The sequence below is a fragment of the Stigmatopora argus genome, chromosome 15, assembly GCF_051989625.1.
Source record: "Stigmatopora argus isolate UIUO_Sarg chromosome 15, RoL_Sarg_1.0, whole genome shotgun sequence".
Taxonomy (NCBI): domain Eukaryota; kingdom Metazoa; phylum Chordata; class Actinopteri; order Syngnathiformes; family Syngnathidae; genus Stigmatopora; species Stigmatopora argus.
Window position 1 is genome coordinate 8,451,430 of NC_135401.1, and position 22,180 is coordinate 8,473,609.

At 40.6% G+C, this 22,180-nt stretch overlaps 2 protein-coding genes across 5 annotated transcripts in view; both read left to right on the forward strand.

Annotated features, from left to right (window-relative positions):
• Positions 1 to 16,009, forward strand: part of LOC144089781 (signal-induced proliferation-associated 1-like protein 1) — a 35,133-nt gene extending 19,124 nt beyond the window's left edge. The window contains exons 3-21 of the mRNA XM_077620930.1: positions 28 to 158; positions 775 to 963; positions 1,041 to 1,215; positions 1,515 to 1,618; positions 1,726 to 1,883; positions 5,236 to 5,815; positions 5,944 to 6,218; positions 6,829 to 7,083; positions 7,156 to 7,299; positions 7,837 to 7,988; positions 8,056 to 8,132; positions 8,401 to 8,813; positions 9,611 to 9,793; positions 11,015 to 11,171; positions 11,495 to 11,693; positions 11,771 to 11,920; positions 12,124 to 12,241; positions 13,332 to 13,410; positions 13,812 to 16,009. Coding sequence (XP_077477056.1) covers positions 28 to 158; positions 775 to 963; positions 1,041 to 1,215; positions 1,515 to 1,618; positions 1,726 to 1,883; positions 5,236 to 5,815; positions 5,944 to 6,218; positions 6,829 to 7,083; positions 7,156 to 7,299; positions 7,837 to 7,988; positions 8,056 to 8,132; positions 8,401 to 8,813; positions 9,611 to 9,793; positions 11,015 to 11,171; positions 11,495 to 11,693; positions 11,771 to 11,920; positions 12,124 to 12,241; positions 13,332 to 13,410; positions 13,812 to 13,955 — 3,683 coding nt within the window. The 3' untranslated portion in view covers positions 13,956 to 16,009. The remainder of the gene's footprint in view (positions 1 to 27; positions 159 to 774; positions 964 to 1,040; positions 1,216 to 1,514; positions 1,619 to 1,725; positions 1,884 to 5,235; positions 5,816 to 5,943; positions 6,219 to 6,828; positions 7,084 to 7,155; positions 7,300 to 7,836; positions 7,989 to 8,055; positions 8,133 to 8,400; positions 8,814 to 9,610; positions 9,794 to 11,014; positions 11,172 to 11,494; positions 11,694 to 11,770; positions 11,921 to 12,123; positions 12,242 to 13,331; positions 13,411 to 13,811) is intronic.
• Positions 16,010 to 17,614: 1,605 nt separating this feature from the next.
• The window catches only part of LOC144089389 (regulator of G-protein signaling 6-like), a 28,789-nt gene continuing 24,223 nt past the window's right edge, over positions 17,615 to 22,180 (forward strand). For 2 of the 4 annotated variants that reach the window (XR_013305056.1, XM_077620156.1), the window contains exons 1-2: positions 20,000 to 20,129; positions 20,735 to 20,830. Coding sequence is in view for 3 of the 4 variants with exons in the window: in XM_077620156.1 (XP_077476282.1) it covers positions 20,747 to 20,830 (84 nt within the window). In the remaining variant the exon portion in view is untranslated. The other 2 variants (XM_077620157.1, XM_077620158.1) reach the window with 2 other exon arrangements.

The following is a 22,180-nucleotide window of genomic DNA, read 5'->3' on the forward strand; positions in this document are numbered from 1 at the left end:
ATTTTCCATCCTTTTTCTTTACCTCAGAGCACTGGAACTACTTTGGGATTGATGATGCTTTAGGCCCTGTGGCAGTGAGCTTGCGCAGAGAGAAGTTGGAGGATGACAAGGAGCATGGTCAGCAATATAACTATCGCCTCATCTTCAGAACCAGTGAGGTAAATCACATTCCTACACAAAACTCCTTGGATATTCACCATGTTTTTGGATTATTAGTCTTACCTGGGTGTAAACCGCAGTCCCAACTGAATAATGAACAAAAGTGTGAGCGTATGTCATTGGAAAATGCAAAATCTTTATACGTATTTGATTAAAGGGTGTGCTAAACCAATATTCTAAGCACATTTAAGACCATTTCTTCTTGCTCTACATTAAAGTTTAGTTTTCTACTCGATGATCATCCCAAAATATTGACAAAACATTAAATCGACATACATTCTCAGACAGATCCTAAAGGTTATCCGACCGGGCTTTTTTGCTGAGGACAGGTGCTTGCTATTACCCCCCCCCCAAACAAACACCTAGACTGGAAGATGCAGTTCTGGTCTACACACGTGTCCATTAATAGAGAAAGTATTCCAGCTGTGTATGACAGCAAAGTGATTAGGTTGATCCAGATTCAGATACAATACTGTCTCAGACTAGGTTGTTTTTACTTCCTTCCTATTTTGTAGATTTCTGTTGTATTAAGTCAACAATGTATTTTTCTGATGTTTAGAGATGGGGATTGTTGTTATAATGGTGTATTATCCCTTTCTGCTTTTGTCCATTCAGCTTACAGCACTCAGAGGGTCCATCTTGGAGGATGCTGTGCTCTCCACTTCCAAGCATGGCACCACCCGAGGACTTCCCATTAAAGAGGTCCTGGAGTACATTCTCCCAGAATTGGATTTACCTTGCCTCCGACTGGCGCTCAATATCCCCAAGGTCACAGAGCAGCTGATGAAACTGGATGAGCAAGGAGTAAGAGTTATTTTAAAAAAGAAATCAAAGCAAAAATAGCTGTGGTATTGAATAAAACTGTTTTTTTTTATTGCCAGCTGAGTTTCCAGGTAAAAGTGGGGGTGATGTACTGCCGAGCCGGACAGAGCACTGAGGAAGAGATGTACAACAACGAGATGGCGGGTCCCGCTCTAGAGGAGTTCCTGCAGCTACTGGGGGAGAAGGTTCGCCTCAAGGGCTTCACCAAGTACAGAGCCCAGCTGGACACCAAAAGTAAAGACTCTCTAAAGCATTTGTCAAAAACAGCCTATAGGCAATATCAGGCACAACACTGGAAAATACAAGATTGTGAAGATGTAAAATATATGGGGTGGAACAGGAAAAACTTGTTTATGCAACGCAATGATTCAATGCCTGACACTCAGCCATAACTCACTATTGTATTGATGGGTAAATGAATAGAGGTTTAATTGGATGCCTTTTTTCACAACAACACACGTAAAAAAGCCTAGTACACTGCTGAATTGACTGAATTGCTTTTTAATTTATTTTCCTTCTTTACTCTCTTCTAGCGGACTCTACAGGGACACACTCGCTTTACACATCCTACAAGGACTATGAGCTCATGTTCCATGTATCTACTCTGCTGCCTTACACACCTAATAATAAGCAACAGGTAAACATGGCTAGTATACCAAAGTGTTGTGTGCTCTATTCTGATTGTCGCTAGCCTTTTTGATCCAATTACACAATTCTAACAAGTGCTTGTGTCTCTTTGAGCAGTTGCTGAGAAAGCGCCATATTGGGAACGACATAGTGACCATTGTGTTCCAGGAGCCTGGTGCTCACCCCTTCACCCCTAAGGCCATTCGCTCTCATTTTCAACATGTTTTCATTGTTGTGAGAGTGCACGATCCCTGCTCAGACAACACTTGCTACAGGTAGGTCCATTTAGTATTGTATAGTAATGTTTTATAGGAGGGGGCAAGTTAAGCATACACATTACAATGGACATACCATATTTTGCCGTTTAATATACCCGGGTATATTAAATGTTTTTTGCTTTTTTGAGCCTCCCGTTTGTGCGCCATTTAATATACCTCTGCCGTTTAATATACCCGGGTATATTAAACGGCAACTCCCCTTTTTTTGCAAGATTTGTATGGTGTTTATGGGGGCATAATTATATATACATAAGAGCATTGAAATTCCAAGTCAGACTTTATTCAGCAGTAAGTAGTTTTAACCTGAGCAGTAAGTAGTTTGTCTGCAAAACGTTGATGCAACCCGTCACAGCATAAAGAGTGCGTAGTGGATCGTACCTTTCCGTTTGTGCGCCATTTAATATACCCCTGCTGTTTAATATACCCAGGTATACTAAATGGGGGGGGGGGTATAATAAACAGCAAAATACGGTAGGAATGAACCGGGGAAAAGCCACAATCCAGAAAGATCGTTTCAAGAAATGTTTAAACAAAACTGATTTACTTAATGCTAGTATTCGTCAACAAAAACTGTAGCAATAGGGAGAAAAACAAAACATGGCGCAGTGTAGAGTGATGAAATAAAACTGTAGGAAACAGCTAATTATGGCAAAGTATTCCATATTTTGCAATTTAGAATCGGTATATATTTTCAGCATAGCGCTTTGAACTGAACAGATGACGATTGATCTAAGATGTGGATATATGAAATATGTCCTCACCCAGAGAGTGAGCCCACAAGCTCTTAACCACTCAGCAGTGCATTAAGACAAACAATAGCCCCCTCGGCGTGGGTCTCTAAGTGAATTCTGTGACAATCATCCCATCATGTCAGTCCCATCCTGGATGGTACATGTTAGTATTTTAAAAGGATTTTTTTATTTTTATACCACAGCAGTTTTTACATTTTCTCTCAAGACAACTAGAATTTCCACATGTGTATTTGCTTTAAGTTGTGCATGCTTAATTAGGAGATTACATGCAGAGGCCTGGAAATATCATCTAATTGTGGAATGTCCCATAAATTAGTTTGATTACGGCCGAGTAGAAGAGATTGGCACTGCGACTCTTTTCCGCTGGCTGATTCTTGGTCTCACACAGTCCGCTCCCTCTTTTGACTGGCACACCTCCAAGCAAACATGCGGTGTTTACACATTGTCGCTACCTTTCCTCCCTTTTCTCCTTTCACCTTTTTCTCATGGCCACTTGTGCACGCTTGCATACATTTTTCCTTCCCTCGCTAATTCCTTTGGAAGTCTCTCTCTCTACACACGCTGACAATAGAAGTGTCCGCCTTCCCTTTTCTCCCAGCCTGCCACTTTGCCTTTGGGCAGCGTGAGTTGGAGTGGTCTGAAGGAGTTAGTGGCTTGCACATGAAGTGCTCACATCTCACAGACATGCATGTGATTGGGAAGGCTTGTGGAGGGCAGATTTTTGCATAGCGCTGCGAGACTACTTCAGGAGTGGATGGGTCAAACTCGCCTTCTGTCTTCAACTTTGTCCAGATTGGACTAAATGATTCGGAGACCTTTTGGGAATTTTTTTTCCATGCCTTTTGGGAAGTAACCTTTGGAAAATTGTCCTTCTGGTTTTCATTCTGGATGAAATTGAGAGCTGTGGGACTCTGACAATTTGAGATCATTGGAACTACCCCACCCAGAGGTGCTTACATGCCCCTGGCCTTTGCTTTGTGTACCACTTTAAGAGCTTAAGTCTTGATTGTCATTTCTCTTCCCATGGATCCCTTTCACCATTGACGCCTAAACACGAATGGGTTCGGATAGCAATTTTTTGTAGTTGGTCAGACTGAATTACAACGACCCACTGTCGCACTGTCAGGGTATTTTGTGGAAAACCCTGGAACCGGGAGGTGAGTACTGACTGCTTGTGTTGTTGATGCAGTAATTTGGATTCATTAGACAGGATTTCAACAGATTCAGCCACCCACATATATAACCCTAGATATATTTCTGCGCAGAATGTTTGATCTCTTTGGTAAAGTTTGTTGAGTCAGCTTGTTATTAATAGCTTGCTTTTGGGGTTGATAATGTTTGGGTCGCACTGGGCCAGAACATAGCATTAAAGGAGCGGCCCCGGGCCAGCGGGGTGCTAATCTGCCGCTTTCAACTGCTGCCCCACACTGGGCTGCAAAGACAGATTGCGTAACTCCGTCTTTGTGTCGGAAATGAAGGCTGTTTGCTAGCTCAAGCCACAGTGGCACTCGTCCAAACCAGAGCAGCGCAGAGAGTGGCAGGTTGTCAGCACTGGCTGCTGCCTTGTCAACTGGGATGGGATGTATAGTATTTATATCCAGGGTTTAGTCAGGCGTGCATGGCAACATTCATCCTACTGCCAATGGTTGTGCTTAATGAAGTGCATGCAAACTTGTCACAAGTGTCATATCCCCTTATTCAAGGCCAGACACATTCACTTTCATTACTAAAGACTTCATTTGAATGCACTAGAAATTTTTGAAGATTTGTTGTTGTTTTTGACAATATCCATTGACTCGTTTGAATGATGACTGGATAATTAAAGACGACCATAGTATTATGAAAGTAACCAACGAAAACAGTGTAAACACTAAAGTGTAACACCTTCGCCGTTTTATTTTAGGATTGATACATTCCAATAGTCTGGTCTTTCCAAATGGCTATGTGATGTTTCTTGTATGCACCTGTTAGAGGACACATATTTTCCACCCCTATTCATAGAGGTCAAGAAATCCAACCTCAGGGTGGTCTTTATTGGCACATTGATTGGCAATATGAGAAGATGTTGTGCTATAGGAATTTTAACCCCAAGTTAAATATGTCCAAACAATACCACTGCGAAAGCAAGCTATCCTTTCGAAGCAAGTCATTTTTTTGTCCTCGGAATGAAGTAACAACACACCCCAGCATTTTTGACAAAGTGGTTGAGGTTAGTTTTACTGTATTACAAGTCTCAGAATTCAAGGAAATGGAAAACACATGATTAGCACATCTGCCTCACAGTCATATCATTGACTGTGTGGCAGATGGTTGAGAAATGGGCACGGGACTTCCTGTTTGGAGTTAGTATGTTCTCCTGCTTGCATATGTTTTATCATGGGGAATCCAACTTACTTCCATATTCCCAAAACATGCATGTTAGGCTCATTGAAGACATTGTCATTAGGTACGAATGCAATAATCAGGTAACAAAGGTTACTTGAAAAATCTACCCAAGCACGGTAACTGAGGACAGTATTGTCAGTTTGGTACTCTGTCTTCAAGCACTGAATATAACTGAGAATGAATGACTGGCATGACCTTTGTTTTCTCCATAGCGTGGCAGTAAGCCGCTCCCAAGACGTACCCCCCTTTGGTCCACCTGTCCCCAAGGGCGTGACCTTTCCCAAGTCCTCCGTCTTCAGGGACTTCCTATTGGCCAAAGTTATCAACGCTGAAAACGCAGCTCACAAGTCGGACAAGTTTGGCGCCATGGCGACGCGAACGCGGCAGGAGTACCTGCGAGACTTGGCAGAGCGTCACGTGACTAACACTCCGGTGGAACCCACCGGGAAGTTCCCTTTCATTTCCTTGGCGCACAAACGGCGGGAGAAAGTGCGGCCGTATAGCGGGGCGGAGCTCCGGAGCCTGGGCGCCATCACCTGGCAGGTTCACGCTGAAGATCAGGTGGCGGGCGCTGAGCGGGAATGCTTGTTGGCCATTTCAAACGACTTTGTGATCCTACTGGACCAGGAAGCCAAAGCGGTTGTTTTTAACTGTGCCACCCGTGATGTAATTGGATGGTCAACCGGAAGCCCCGCCTCTCTAAAGATCTTCTATGAGCGTGGTGAAAGTGTCTCACTTCGCTCTATCAACAACAATACAGAAGACTTTGGAGAGGTGGTTAAGCGACTAGAGGTCAGTAAGGGAGGTTTTTTTTCCCGTCAAATCCCTAATGATTACATGCAATACATAAAGTAGCAGCTGTTCGGTTATGTTATTCAAAAGGGTGAGTAAACAAATTTTGCTTTGATACCCCACCTTAGCTGTTGACCAAAGGGACCCAGACCACAGAAATGACACTGCGACGCAACGCTCTGGGACAGCTTGGTTTTCATGTCAACTTTGAGGGCATCGTGGCCGAGGTGGAGCCGTATGGCTATGCCTGGCAGGCCGGTTTGAGGCAAGGCAGCCGGCTGGTGGAGATCTGCAAGGTCGCTGTGGCGTCGCTGTCGCACGAGCAGATGATCGACTTACTCCGGACGTCTGTCACTGTCAAAGTGGTCATCATTCCTCCGCACGATGACTCAACGCCACGCAGGTAGATAAGACTTTTTTTCCACACAAAAACAAAAATTTGCTAAAATAGTAAAATTATTTATTTTTAGACTAGGGCTATATTTAATATTTTTGTCTATTCCTTCAACCTAAAAAGAAATAATAGTGTCTGGTTTTATAATTTAAAAAAATGTAACATTTTTAGATTGGTGATTTATTTAGCATTTGAAATTGGTATCATATACTGCATACACAATCCTGTATTGTTTTTTTTTTTAAATAATGTAGTTATTTTACTATAGTTCTTTATATTTATTTATTAAGTAGTAAAAATGTATAATGGTTAGTTATTTTTATTACCATAGAGATTTGATTATTTCAGTTTTTGTGTTTTATTATAGTCTGAACAATATAGTTACTAATTTAATTCGAGTTATTTCTGGTTACTTGTCATGATGACAAAGCCTATGTCCGATTATTATTATTACATGAAACAAATGTTTTCGCAATTGAAGATTTTATATTTTGTAATTAATATTCTAAAAATACACTGTACTTTTTTTTTATCTTAAAGTAATGTTATTCTCTATTTTTTTCCAATTAATCTTGGCATTTTGCACAAGACAATACACTAAAGGATTTCATTTTCACAGAGGCTGCTCCGAAATCTATCACATGCCACTAGTGGACTACAAAAATCACAAGGAGGGGATGCCTTACGAATTAAAGTTCCCCTTCCGCCCAGCCACCAACAGCAACACCAAGTGGCCCAGAACATCCTCCAGCCCTCAGACACGGCCCGCTAGTTCGGGCGGAACACTCATCAAGGCTCCCCCGGCGGACTTCGGCAACTCTGCTGCCATGCCGCGCAGCATGTCCAGCGACGGGCGACCTGTTATTCCCAAAAGGTTGCTTACTAACCCAAAGTGAAAAATCTTACAAATACACTTGTGCTGTATTTGACAGCTGTTTCCTCATAGGTATTCACCTGGAAATGAAAACTACGCCCTCGCCTGTTCAATTGTGATGGCTCGCACTCTTCAGAATACAAACTCCCCCGCCGGCCTCCCCTACACTGACAACATGAGTTCCAACCACTGGAAGCAAAAGTCTATGCCCGAGGGGTAAGCTCATCTCTCATTTGGTTAAAGATGAAAAGTGTCAAATTTTAACCCTGGGCTCCAAATACAGTCTTTTGGGGAAGGAGGTTTCCTGAACTTTGAAGGTTGCACTGTATTTATGTCTTTTAAAGTAAGCTAAATGTCTCATCTCATCTCATTTTCTGAACCGCTTGATCCTCACTAGGGTTGTGGGGGGTGCTGGAGCCTATCCCAGCTGACTTTGGGCCAGAGGCGGGGACACCCTGAATTGGTGACCAGCCGATCGCAGGGCACAAGGAGACAAACAACCATTCACGCTCACACTCAAAGGGGCAATTTAGAGTGTCCAATCAGCATACCATGCATGTTTTTGGAATGTGGGAGGAAACCGGAGTACCCGGAGGAAACCCACGCAGGCCCGGGGAGAACATACAAACTCCACACAGTTGGACCGACCTGGATTTGAACCCAGGTCCTCCACTGTGAGGCCGACGCGCCGGGCCACCAATGTAAGCAAAATGTCTTGAAGCAAATAGCCATGGTGCCCCTTCTCTTTTCTAGGTTTAATAACAACAACTGCCAGTCCCCTGTGTCGTCTACACGACTGTTGCCAGGTGACAGCGGCATCAAAATGGGCTCCACCGCGGGAGCTGCTTGGTCCCGAAACGGGGAGACTGAGGCAACGAGTCGACAGGGAGAACAAAACACTCAAGGTAAGACCAACTTTCACTATTTTATTAGTACACAATGGCACATTTCTACTCTTTTTCTCTCTGGCAGAAACGGCTAAGGTGGTCATGCCTCGACTCCAGCCACCAGAGCAGAGTGGACATGTTTCACCTAACAAGAGTGCAAAGGTAAGTTGGAAATCCTCACAGTGAAATATAAAAAATACAAACAAAACTGGTTGTATTTTCACTCTCAGATAAACAATAATTCTTAAAATAAATGGCAGAAATCATTCACATCCAGGTGACAATATAGTAACCCTAGTAAACCCTGTATGCATGGTTTTGGACTTTTTTTGTACCAGGAATATTAAAGTACCACATTAAGGAATACTTAAGTATTACATTAAGAATAACTGTTTCAATGTATAAGAACGTATGTCTTATATATGCTTAGGTGGATGCGCCATATTCCTCTAGCCAATCCAGCAGCAACACGCTGTCAAGCAATGCCTCGAGCTCCGCCCACAGCGATGAGAAATGGTACGAGGTGGGCTCCCGCTCGGGAGTACGCGGTGATCTGGAGCTCGCCGGCTACCTCCAGGGCACATCCACAGACAGCGGCATCGATGCCACATCCTTCAGTGCCACACAGAGCAGTACGGCCTCCTTAAATGCCGCAATCAAGTCCATGGACAGCGTCCCATGGCAGGGCGAGGCGGCCGGTGGGCCGACAGGCGGCGAGGAGTCGCCACCCACTTCAGACTCCCTCGTCCCAGCTGAAGGTGGTTGCGAGAACCCGTTGAAGAGCCCGTCAGCCTTTCCGGACAATGCTTCCCACACCCTTAGTGACTCCGCCTCCCACTCCAGGTGTGCATTTAGATGTTATTTTGTCCTCTTGTGGCATCTTATAGTGGAAGTGTGGGGAGGGAGTTTAGTTTAGTCAGGGCACATCTTTGTGTAAGATAGAAAGTAGTTTGCTGCCACGTTATTGGATTTTTATATGATAAAAAATACAACAATTATTTAAATATAATAATTACTATTATAAACTGTTTGGTAGGGGGTCAGGCATTCGATATTGATAGTTGTACTGGACATATGGTAATTGTGCTAAACTCAAATGGAGTGTTAACTCGAGTAAACTGAATCACCTGTCTAGCCACAGAATGAAATAAACTAGTCAAGGTACCGCTGCACATCCTGCATCATCTCAGGCAAAAAGTCAGACGCTTTGCGGTTTGGATTTTCAACAAAGGATGTGTGTGCGGGTGTTCGCCATCCCCCTCGTATCCATGATAGAAAGGAAATGCTTGAAGTTGCTAAAAAAGCAGACTGTGAGCTCAGCACTGTTCCCCCCTCCTCTTTTAAATCCCACTTCCTTTGAATCAACCCAATCTCCCTTCCCTCGCTTTTTTACCCATCCAGAAATAACTCGACGTGTACATTGGGGTCTTTGTTTTTAATAATATGTGAATCTACACACGCACACACACACACAAGTTCTGCAGATGATGAGTTAGACGCAAGGACACGCTGTTCTGTTTTTGTTTTTATTATTATTATTTTTATGACTAATCATCATGCAACCTGAGAAACATTTGGATTCATTGGAGTGCTTTCTCACACAAGAATTAGCAACTTGAATTCCCCGTTGTCCCCAACAGCACACCGAGTTCCGGCCCGTCTGGAAACCAAGAGGAGCCGGCAACTGACACCTCGCCCACTGCCCAGGATTCCTCGGGGCCAAAGACCTTCTATCCTAGGCAGGGGGCCACCTCAAAATTCCTAATCGGCTGGAAAAAACCCGGCGGGACAGTCAACTCTATCGACTTTGGCAGCACTCGGAAGTAAGTTCTTCGCCAAGCATCTGTGAACACTTAAAAATGCATCTGGTCCAAGTTGTCATTCAAACTAAAGAGATAAAGCCATCCTACTGCTTCCTGCTGTTCGACCTGATGTACGACAGAGTAGGAGTGAATATAGAGGATGAATTTTCATGAGTCCCCCAGTTTGTTTTTAGATGGGCAACACTGGCATCATGTGGTAGTATGGTGTCGTGTTAGAAAGTTTGAAAATATAGACTTCATTTTCCTATTAATGACATTTTTAGTTTTATTTAAAACAGTATTGTGTTAGGATTAGTAAAACAATTATTTAATTACATTGCTTCCACTTCTAATTTGATAGGGCACTTAATTAATGTGGGTCATAACCAGAGTATAGAATTTGTTTTTCTTATTTAATATTTACCATCATTTATCAATGTTATTTATTAATTTTGTTTTGGATCAAGTTTGACTCATTCATAATATTCACAAAAAATATTTAAATAATAATAGTACTAAGAAAAATAATTTTAAAAACGCATTTAAACTGAGACCAGCTCTTAACGTGTATGTGGAGATTATTTTTTTTTTCAATGGGCAACACTAACAGTATTACCAGATGTTAATATTGTGGCCTGAATGACCCAAATTGTGATGTTTGGAGAAAATCACAATTACCAAAAATTGTCACTTGCCCAAAAAAATCTTCAATAATGTAAGTTTATCTGTGAAACTAATCTTCTTGGATTTTATCATTTAAAATCCAGTTTTATTATATTATATATAAACATTTTTCTAAATTAGGATAGTTTTATAATTTTATTTCTATTTTGACTTCCTTTTTTTTTTTTACATTTTTTATTATTGAATCACTAATGTAATAAAACACCACTTGTAATGTACGTATATCATCCATCTATGTCGTTTATGTTCAACAAAAAAATCATTGTAGTATTACAGATATTCGTACTATAAAGATTAAAAAAGACAGGCAAGAAATGGGTTAGGTTAGGAAAATAATGAGTCCCTATTCAACTTTTGCTATCTCCTAATCTCTTATTTCACAAACTCTTTTGTAAACCTTTCAGTAAAAATGTCGACAAAAACAAATAATCCCCCCCCAAAACCTCATGGTGAATACCAGACCCAAATAGAATGCCTTAATGTGTTTCTTTTCTCCATGTGTGTCTTAAAGTACCCCCACAGTGCACATAATTCTCAAATATTTGTTCTCGTGTCCAGACGACACCAGAGCGACGGCCTTCTAGTCAGTCAGCCGCAGCTCAGAGCCAATCTTCGGGGCTCGCAGTCCCCCCAACGGCACACCGCCAAATCCAGCCTAGAAGAAGACCTAAAGAAGCTCATCATGCTTGACAGCCCTCCCCCCACTGAAGAGAAGGTAGCCAAACACATCATTCGCTGAGGACATAGAACAACTTGAAAGTGATACCACCAAAGTTAAACACCAATATGTTAAACATTGAGCTTTAAAACAGTTCACGTGAGCTTAAACAGGCAGAACAGATACTGCTTCGTCAATGTTTGCAATTCGCAAATACACGCCAACTTTGCACACAGGGAGGTTTACAGTGGCCCTTCAGGCAATAGAAGAAGAAAAAACAGTATCATGTAGAATATTTAAATTTACTGTCAGTGTGGATTGTTTTGTCGATAAAGGGAATATTATATTGTGATTTGCTGCTTTTTCCATTGCCTCCAAAGCCGTTTCCTGCGCCAACTCCTACCCGGCGTTCCCTCCAGAGGACCCTGTCGGATGAGAGCATTTACAGTGGGCAGAGGGGGTCCATCTCCAGTGACAAACGCGACACGCCCACCGACCTCCTGTTCAGCTGTTCCACCGTGCCCCGCTCACCCACCGCTCGCAACGCAGCCAGCCGCCGAACGTCCAACAAATCCCTTGGTGAATTTTTTAATCGCGTCGCATTTCGCCGTTACATTAGCACGGTCTGTTTTCATGTGGTGCTTCGTGCTTTTCAGGAAATCTCTCTGCTCCGGAAAGCACAGAGTTTGAACAAGAGAGCGGCAAACAACAAGTGCAGGATGCAGCCCTAATGCCGCTCCCTGACACCAAGACAGACGGTCCGCTGGACTGGGCCCACTTGGTCGATGCTGCAAAGGCGTTTGAAGGTAGGGTCTTCATTGGGAAATTGTACTATAGAGCAGTTAGCTATTGGACAAGCATTTATAATACCGTATTTTCAAGACTATAAGTCGCAGTTTTTTTTTTTTTAATAGTACTTATAATTTCATTGGGTATTTTTTTTTGGACTAGTGCGACTGATAGTCTGAAAAATGCGGTAGTAACCTGTTGTTTGTGATTGCTCCTACAGAGCAGAGACTGGTCTATCTGGCAGCGCAGGAAGAGAACTCAGAGGCCGAGAGCCCAGCAGGTGTCAGCCCACAACAGGCTGAGCCTCAGGCGGCCCCGTTGAGACTGCCATCCCCTAGGTATTAAAGCTTCGTAACGTTTGTGTTTGTGTTCATTTTTAGCAAAAAGAAAACACTAAAAAGTTCCAAAATTTCAGTTATGAATGACTTTTTTTTTTTTTTCAATTCATCTGCTGCAAATATATTACACACTACACAGATTGAGAACTTCAAAGAAATATACAGCTGTTGATTGGACAATGGTTCTTCTCGTCAATGACCAATCCATATTAAACCGCAGTATGATTTATGTTCAAGGGGAAACGAGAAACCTTTAGTGATGTTCTCTGCCCATTTTTAGTTAGGCAATTAAGTGTATTTTAGACAAAAGTTGGCCATCTTATTCAAGCATATTGTCGCTTCCTGGTCATGCGACCCAGCTCCATCGCAGCACCATCAGAAGGCGACTAATCCAAATTAAGCCACCATATGAGATGTATCGCGGAAAAGCTTCCCATCCAAACATTGTGATCTTCTTTGCACTACTTAATAAGGACATTTCCGAAAAAAAAGTTTAAAATATTTACAAGAACTGCTTTGGATTCAGCCATAGTAAATAAAGCAGATTTCGCTTTCGCTTTCTGGTCACATCTGCAGCTCAGTCATCAGATGGCTGCAAAGTGGTTAGACGCTTGAGGCAGGCAAGGCAAATTCGTATGAAAAAATTCAAGTTGAACTTTGTACTAGTTTGTGTCAAAGTAACTTTCTCAACATTGAGAAATTGGAACGTTCTAAATATACTCACACTGTATATATATACCAGTCACTTCATATTTTATCTCTAATGCTGATGGTGACAATAAATGACTGAAATTGACAGTGATGGACAACCTGGGAGGAGCTACAGGTTCAAATAAATTGGTCATCTATTGCCGTCAATGGCAGCCAAGGAGTTGATGTAATAGAAACTTTTTTTTAAATTCTGTAAATTAGTGTCCCATCCCAGTAGACGAGGAGTAAAGTCGTTAAAGCTGTGCTGCAGAATCAGCAGACCTCACCAAGGCCAAGATTTTAGTGTCCTTTGCTCAACTAGGCTGTGAAATAGATACATTTTAAAAGCCTTGTGCCAAAGTTTGTTGCCATCAATGTTGTTTATCTTTTTTTTGCACAGTGAAACACCACCCTGTTTAATGGGAAAAGTCAGCCAACTGGAATCAATGGTGAAGGTTCTACAGGAAGACCTGAAAAGAGTGAGTTTTTATTTTATTTTATTTAATTTAAAATACAACCAGATAGAGTTAAATCGAAAAGTTAAAAAAACAGACATGAGGTACCATGCATACCTGTCAACCTCTGCCGATAACTGCCCTTATAAATGATTATGATTCCCCTTATAAACCCCCAAAAAACCTTACAAACACCGTACGACTCGTACGGTGTTTGTAAGGTTTTTTGGGGGTTTGTAAGGGGAATCATAATCATTTATAAGGGCAGTTATCGGCAGAGGTTGACAGGTATGCCATAGTTACGCTGACCTAAGAGTGAACTGGATTAACAATTTTAGCTGATATTTTAGCGATAAAAATCCCAACAGCTACAAAAAACAAATGGAAAATACATGAGAGTGCTGATGGTCTTTTCTTCTTGGCAGGAGAAGGACGCCAAGACGACCCTGCAAATTCAAATCCAGGGCCTGCGTGAAGACAACCAGCGTCTCCTAGAGGAGTCGTACAGCGCGTCGGCCAAACTGAAGAAGTTCACCGAGTGGGTCTTCAACACCATCGACATGAACTGACGCCGTACAGGGAGTACCACTACAACTAAGCTCTACTTATGTTTGCTCTTCAAGGTCCATGTTCTTAAAAAACCAATTTTCGCTTTTTTTCTGTGTTTTCCAACGTTACCACAAAGAGCAAGCACGCATGCGCTCCCTTCCCTTAAAAACTGATCAACGGTGCTGACTTTGCATGTCAGAAGAAAGAAACAATCAAAACAAAATACACAATTAATAAATTTCTCATATTCATATGGGAGGGTTTGACACTTTTAATTGGGATTTTGTGGATTGTATACAGACTTAATGCTAAAACCGAATATAATTGGCTGATTTCAAAACAGAAAAACATTTTACAAAGTACATTCTAAATGATCGTATCCTATTATTGTAGCAGTGTAAGTAAACTGACAGACTTTACAGAGCACATACTGTCAACACTGTAAAGCCTGATGTGTAAAAGATTGTACAGTGTTATATAGGTTGACAACTACACACGCAAAAGGTTTATCTTTTGTACAAAACTAAGTCCAGATTGCCATGAATAATAGTTTTGACGGCTCATTTTTACCACCATCTTGTAAATATATGGGTTATTTTTCCCATATTCTCCCACTCTATTCCCTAGATGAGATATTTAAAGTGTATTTATGAACAAGATGAAGAGAAACAGCCATAAGCAGAAGAGGATGTCTTGCAATCAGATTTATAGAAATGATTTCATATGAAAAAGATTAAGAATGATATAAAAGATGCATTTCATACTATTATATTTTTCATTTCAATGCCTCCAAATAGCCTGTATTGAACCACACACACTGGCTGAGTAGGTCTCATTATGTATTATTTGCTTGGGAAGTTTAACTATATATATACACGTCTATTGCATTTGAAATTATTACCTGCTGGTACCAAATTAATTGAAATTCACAGCAGAAGATCCAAATAATTGGACGTCTATCATTGTCAAAGGAACTCATAGAGTTTAATGGAGAATTTCAGAAATATTCCATTGAATTGAATAGAAACATGCGCAAAATTTTAATTGGACACAATTCAGAATAATATGGAAATATATTTATAGGTGCAGTTCATTTAATTATTGGAGTCAAAATATTTCGCCATTCAAGTTGGTCCAAAAAGATTTTGATTTACATACTGCACTTTATTTATTATGGAAATTAGGATATTACACAAAAATTCAAATTATTTTTTGCAGGGAAATTGTCCATTTAAGTTTTTCATTGTATTCAATAACTAATTATACATACTTATATATATATATATATATATATATATATATATATATATATATATATATTGCTATACTGCATATTGTAGTTTGAGTTTTACTTTTCAAATTACACTACTGAAATCATGAATAAGATACTTTGTAATTTATTGAGATTTATGTGTGTACAGTATATCTGGAATATTAAAATACCTCTAAAGCTATTCTCGAAATATGTTATAGTTAGAGTTAGGGGGTTATATATTTTATTTAACTAAATGTTTTTGGTTTGAGATAACCCTCATATTCATCATATTCCAGTTTACGCCTTTTAACTAATGACAATCCCTATTGAAAATTCGACTCAAGTATCGAAAATTGAAATACTGGACTTAGGTCGCTGTTATTAATACAATGCAATAATGGAAGTAAGAAATAAATATTCCAGAAATCGTATGGACTGCCAACATGTAAATGACTCCAAATAGATGGCCCCGCCCACAGCATGACGTTAACCTCCAACGTGATCTTTCAAATGTGATTCTGCTCAGTATGTTAATGATGGTGCTTTTCTGTGTGGTTCTCCTTAAAATCCTCAATTTTTCCTGACACTGTGGAAGTATCCGACTCTTCGGGAAGACAATTCAAGCCTCATCCCAATTTGCACCTTGATTGATATTTTTTTATTTTATTTTTGGTCAGAAGAGAGTATATAGTAGGTAGGAAACAGAATGAGTCCGAGGCCCGTTGAACCTTGAACACGTGTGACAGCATGTGACTCTTTCCATTCACCTGTGATGTGTACAAAATGTTTATAACTATTAAAGATATTTTGTTCATTTACTATCTGTCTCACAGCAAGTTTATTTATTCAATGTTGAGAAGGTTTTTGTTGGCCAGTCATCTCAGTGCTGTCTCCGTTGTCTGAAAGATTTAAATGGCGTACTGTCAATAATCTGACTGTTTTTGTGTGATTACCTGCTGTTTCTCCCTCAGGCATCATTCATCAACCGCGCAGATAGATGAGTCTGGATGGGACATATTGATGGATGAGCAAAACCTAAGCGGTGTCAGCGATTGACAGAAGAGTGATGATGTTGCATGTGTTGATCATTTGAGCGGTACAATTACAGTTGAATGGAATTTTACAAAAAAAGTTTTTTTCTATTTTTAAAACAAAACCAGTACCAAAACACAGCAAATCCAATAATGTAGTTTTTTTCTATTACAGATTTCTTAGCAGGGTTATGATATAGTCAATGGCAGTAAGTGAGATAACTACAAAATGTATCTGTGCTTTAAATGATCAAATCTTCATCAACACATACCTTCTACCTCTATCACTATGTACATCACTTTCCACTGTTTCTATTTGCAGCAGCGTCATTGTCAATGAATAGGATGTTAAACAATTGAAGTATTGGGCAGATTATAGCAGCCATGGACCCTCTAAAGCAGATTAAAATATTCCCGCCTGTCACTTTGCACACATACCATATGTGCATTAGAGATATTTATAGTGTGCATGAATAATGATGGCAGTCAAGCCGGACAAAGATTCAGAGGCACTTTCAGGCCACACTTAATCATTGCTAGACATTCAGTTCTTTTTTTTTACTCATATTATATACACAACCAAATGCCATACAAATATGACTTTGCAACTTCATTAAATTGGGTTCATAACAGAGCATTTCGATTTAGAGTAGCAATGTTGACATTATAGTTGGCTGTGTCCCCTATGCGGACACATCTGTTTTCATATGACCTTTAATTTTCCAGAGTGGTTTCATTTGATGTGTAAAATGTAAAATTAATGTAAAATGTTTCAGTTTCTCGGGTACTATGAATCGTCAGAGGTCGTGGGAGGATGCATCGTCACCAGAAAAAAACTTAATATGCTAAAGAAATCAGTGACAATGTTGCACAATGCAAACACAAACATCCCATGGTAGGTAGTTCATTAAATGTGTGGGGAGGCAAGAAATACCACCACCCAAAAAGCAATTGGCCTCATTCACCATAATAGAAATTGTAAAAATATGTTCCTAGGACCGAAGTGTTGATTTATGATAAGTGCCTATCTATTGTCAGAGATGCCATTTGAGGTTGAATGACTCCACGTGGAACGAAGTGACATGCCAGCGCACATCCTTAAGCTACAATTTTTTTATGATTACATAATGCAGTGATTTATAGAGACGAGGTATAAAAATAACTCCTAGCCTACTTAGAAGAATAAGCACGCTAAGCTTTCACTCAGCGGCAATACAGTATTTACAACTTAAGCATCCGTTGATAGTGAAACATTTCTTATCTTATGTGCCATACTGTCTCTCTCTCATACTCTTCGCCCGTCCTCCCCTCCTCTCTCATCTCTAAATTCTCTAATTCCTTCATTCCTCCCCTCTCGCTCCGTCACACTCACCCTCTCTCTCCCTCCAGCAGACAGAGGGAGAGGAGAGGAACAACGTGAGAATCTCCTCAACTCGCTCCACTGAAGAGTAGAGACGAGGAGGACTTAGCAGGGACCAGTCCACTCCTCTCACCCTCTCTTTCTCTCCCCCTGTCTCGTCTTCTCCATCCACCTCTTTATCACATCTTGCCAATGACACCATGAACCTGCCATCCGCTTGTTGCTAAGGAGGGAGCCAAGCCGGCGGAAGGGAGTGCAGTGGACAGGACTGGCCACTCTCTGCTTTCCAAGGTAACTGAGGCTTTGCATGTGGCAAATAACCAAATCAAGTGTTCTGCAGTTGTTGCATGTTTTCCCTCTTGTTTCAACTCTATGGAATTCCCATGTCGATTTATTTTCATGCCGGGGCCGCTTTATGGGGGAGTTGTTCCTCTTTAATGGAGAAATGTTCATTGCCATTGATGCAGATAAAGGTTCGAACCAATTGAAGTGCATGTTCACTGTGAGCAAACCCAGTCAAAATGGATTGGATGTCTATTGCTGTCAATGGCAGCTCATGATTTAACTCATTCCATGCGTGGCTATGGAGAAATAACAATATCACCATTTTTACCAGAGAGCTGTAGTAATGTCACGTGCACTCACTAACTGGGCTCCTGAAAATTGTGCATTGCTGCCATCTGCTGGTGATTGTACATCAGTAAAATTGTGTAAAATTCACAGTAAAACATCACTTTTCCCAACCATAAATATAAACCTTTTAAACTAAAAAATGTCCTGAAGAGTATATCTTCTTTTCTATAGCCAGCAGTGGGATTTTTCAAATGAACATTTACTTGCCGGCGCAAATTAGGAGCTTATTTTCCCATTAAATATCAAAATTGTGCAAATTGTTTGTACATTGGAGTAATGTAAGCCCTTGTGTCCTTTACTCCTTTACTGCCATTGACGATGATAGACGATAGTGTGTCTCTTTTCATACTTCTGCTGTGAGATGAATTGAGTTTATTACAAGTAAATGCTCAATCAATTTGAACAGGGATTGCGGCAGCAAATTAACGAACTAAATCTCCCACTTCCAGTGGATTGGACCTCTATCACTGACTGATTATTTCATTTAATTGTTCTCCTGTCCAATATTTTATCAATATTTTGTGGCCTGAGACAGTTATAAAATGTTATATTTTCAATTCTTGGGTCTTGAATTAGCACTGATTTCCCCCCAATTGCGTTACTGTATGTACACGTGCATGTCCATTTCTATTTATGCGTGAATATTTCCTTATATGCTCACCATAACTAGATGATTCTATATGTCTGCTTGAGGCAAACATGAGGAATAGTGTATAGAACATGTAATCCAACCCCCTCACCTCTCTCTACGCAACCCGATTAAAGGACTAACAAAGGCTTGAACCCATTTAATACAAGCAGGAGACCTCCGTGGCAAAGTATGTGTGAGGCAGGGGTTATGAAAATCCTTTGTGGAGCGGAATTAATTCAACACAGAGCGTCGGAGAGCGGGAGGGCGCTCTCGAGTGGAGACGCCGATGTTGAGGTTGTAAATAAATCTCTTAACAGCCGCTTAAAGCGCTCGGTGGGTGGGCAAGGCATTTAATGTGGGGAGGGATGAGACCCAAGTATCGTTTGATTGAACTGCCAACACGTTCTCATAACAGTTTATATAGGGAAAAATAATATTTCACCACTGCCATTCATTGTTAGGATAAGAAAGACAGTATACTTTTACTTGAGTGAAAATCCCTTCTCAAAATATTCATTTTCCATACCAGTTATCCTCATAAGAGTCTTGGGGGTGCTGGAGCCTATCACAGCCAACTACAAGCACCAGGTGGGGGACAGACACCCTGAACCAAGGAGATGGACGACCCTTTCCACTCACACCCATACGTAGGGGCAATTTAGAGTTCAACTAGCCTACTATGATTGTTTTTTGGATGTGGGAGGAAACCGGAGTACCCTGAGAAAACCAATGCAAGCCCTGGGAGAACATGCAAATCCCACACAGGAAGGTTGGAACCGGGGATTGAACCCTTGATCTCAGAACTATGAGGCAAAAAATGAACTCTTTAAATGTAACCTTTAATCCACCAATTGCATTTCATGATTTTCATCGTCTTGTGCTGTGAATTTATCACTAGTAGACATACAATTCATTTGAAGTGCCACTATTGCCACCCTCCCACAAATGGTGACAGCGGCCAACGAGATAAGAACAAAAAAAAGAGCAAAGCAGTACTTTACAAAAACAAATGTGCACTATTACAGAAGAGACACATGCAATGTTAAGGGAAATATTATCACACATTTAGGAAAACATTATTTGTCTTTTTTATTTGTCCTCATGTAGCCTGGAATCATTGTGTTCTTGTTATTGTTTCCACCTGGTTTGGTTATCACTGCCAGTCAATGAGCTCCTCCCATTTTTGTGCTCAAACCACCTGTGTGTGATTATTCAGATTTTTTTTTAGTTGCCCATGTTGAGTGCCTGTGCTCTTGCTTGTAATTTGAAGGTGCTGCATACTTGGTGAGTGTTTTTTTTGGTTCAAACTTCAAATTAATGTTCATTGTAAATTTTTTCTTGCTTTACAGCAACATTGATTGCTATTTTTTCTGTGAATCTGAATATTTTGTTTTTGTAAGTATTGTTTTCCACTCAATTTGTTGACTAGGAGAAACTTGCTTTAAAACAATTCATCTAATGCATAAAATCTGAGAAACATGTTCACTAATTAAACAATAGATCAACACACAACCATATATATATTTTTGCATAGTCTATATAAAAAATACATTTACAGCCTCTTAATTTGGACAAAATAAACCTTTTTGTGACATTGTCTTTGCAGGATAATCTTCACTTTATAATCCTGTTGCACTATTCTATGCTCTTGAGAAATGTAATCCTTAAATGCTGAAATACATCAGCATTTTATTATTTTATTAACCATTCACCTAGCTACTATATGGGGTATGTTGCGTACAATTCTGTGTTTTAAATTCTTTGCTGTATGATGCATTAAAACAGCTGCAGATTCATAGTGTTGTCGTCATCCAGACCAAAATCAGAAGCTATTTGTCCGAAGGTGTTTTGTTCTGCTGTTCATGTGGCCCATCTGTTTTGTCTGGCAGGTCTGAGTGAAGATGGCTGAGGGCTCCAAAGAGCGTGTTGGCGTGGGCATCACAGATCCAGATGAGGACTCTCCAAACATGATTGTCTACAGAAAGGCAAGGCTCACTCAATTGTCGTGGGGATGGGGGGGCGGCTTGAGTGGGAGGCAAGCGCTCTTGGATTGTGACAGTTCACTGGTCTGCATCAGTCTGTAACTTCACACTGGTTTAAACTAGTCTCTTCAGGATTAAGGGCTTCCATCAGAAGCAGGAGGGTTTTCATATGTCCAACTTTAAAGGAATGGAGGCAGTCAAGTGGCAAGTTCTGTCTTGTGGTCATTGAATTTTTGCTTAAGTGAAAATTGGTCATCAAATTGTAAATGGTAAAACAGCAATTGACTGAATTAAAATTAAGGGACAGTGGCAACTGATTTAAGTTATTTCTTTAAACCTATTCACTGCCAGTCCAGGTAACTGTCTTGTGCTAGTTAGTAAATTAGGGAAATTGATATTGAAAATGCCTTATGGCAATAGACGTCCAATCCAGTTTAACTGGGAAGGGCTTTAAGTGATCATTCCAAGGCTTCCAGTCCATCCCCGTTAACCTGGATTGGACATTTGGAACAACAAAATATCTGTGCATGTAGGGTTAAAAATATTTTCAGCTAAAACTAGCATCACAAAACAATTTAAGGTGCAGCCAACTTTTAAATAATAGCCTTTTCACTGCATTTGGAATGATTTTTCTTTTTAACCCAATCCAACAAATATTTGATGAATACATCAGGGCTGAATTCAAAAAAACAAAAGAAAACATTTCCGTGACCTTTAGTATTTCTTCCATGATCATCCGTGTTAGAACATTGGATAGTTTTTGCAAATAGGACGTTAAACTGGGTTGAAATGATGTGTTCCTGTCCGCAAATTGCATCACTCAACCATTCCTATTGGATAAAAAAATAGAGTAAACTCATCAATGGCAGTGAATATTGGATTTTTAATTGATGTGTAATGGACAATATATTCCAAAAACTGAACATAATGGGTGTGAAGGATAGATGGGGATTGTTGTGTTCTGAGTAAGACTTTGTCAGATCACATTTTGTACAAGTTTTGTGCGGTCCACTGAGAGGAGTCTCCTCATAATTCCTGTTTCACAAGTGAACGGCAAGCTTGCAGTCATCTCCAGTATTTGGGTCACATTGCACGCCTATTGTCTCCTTCCCTATTGTCAATATCTCTCCGGCACCACAAAAGAACACCAACGCTGCATCTTCACGGATTATGCCGGAGAGGGGCTTCGTTACGTAACGCCGCTCGGGCCCGGAGGCGCCACTTTGGAGCGGCAGGTTTTTGCTTGTCAACGTGTAGCCTGCGGGGAGTCGTTTTTGTCATGTTGTGTGACAGTCACGTGAACGGCGACGGGAAACGGTCAAGGTTGATGGCATTTCCCTTTTGAAGTTGATT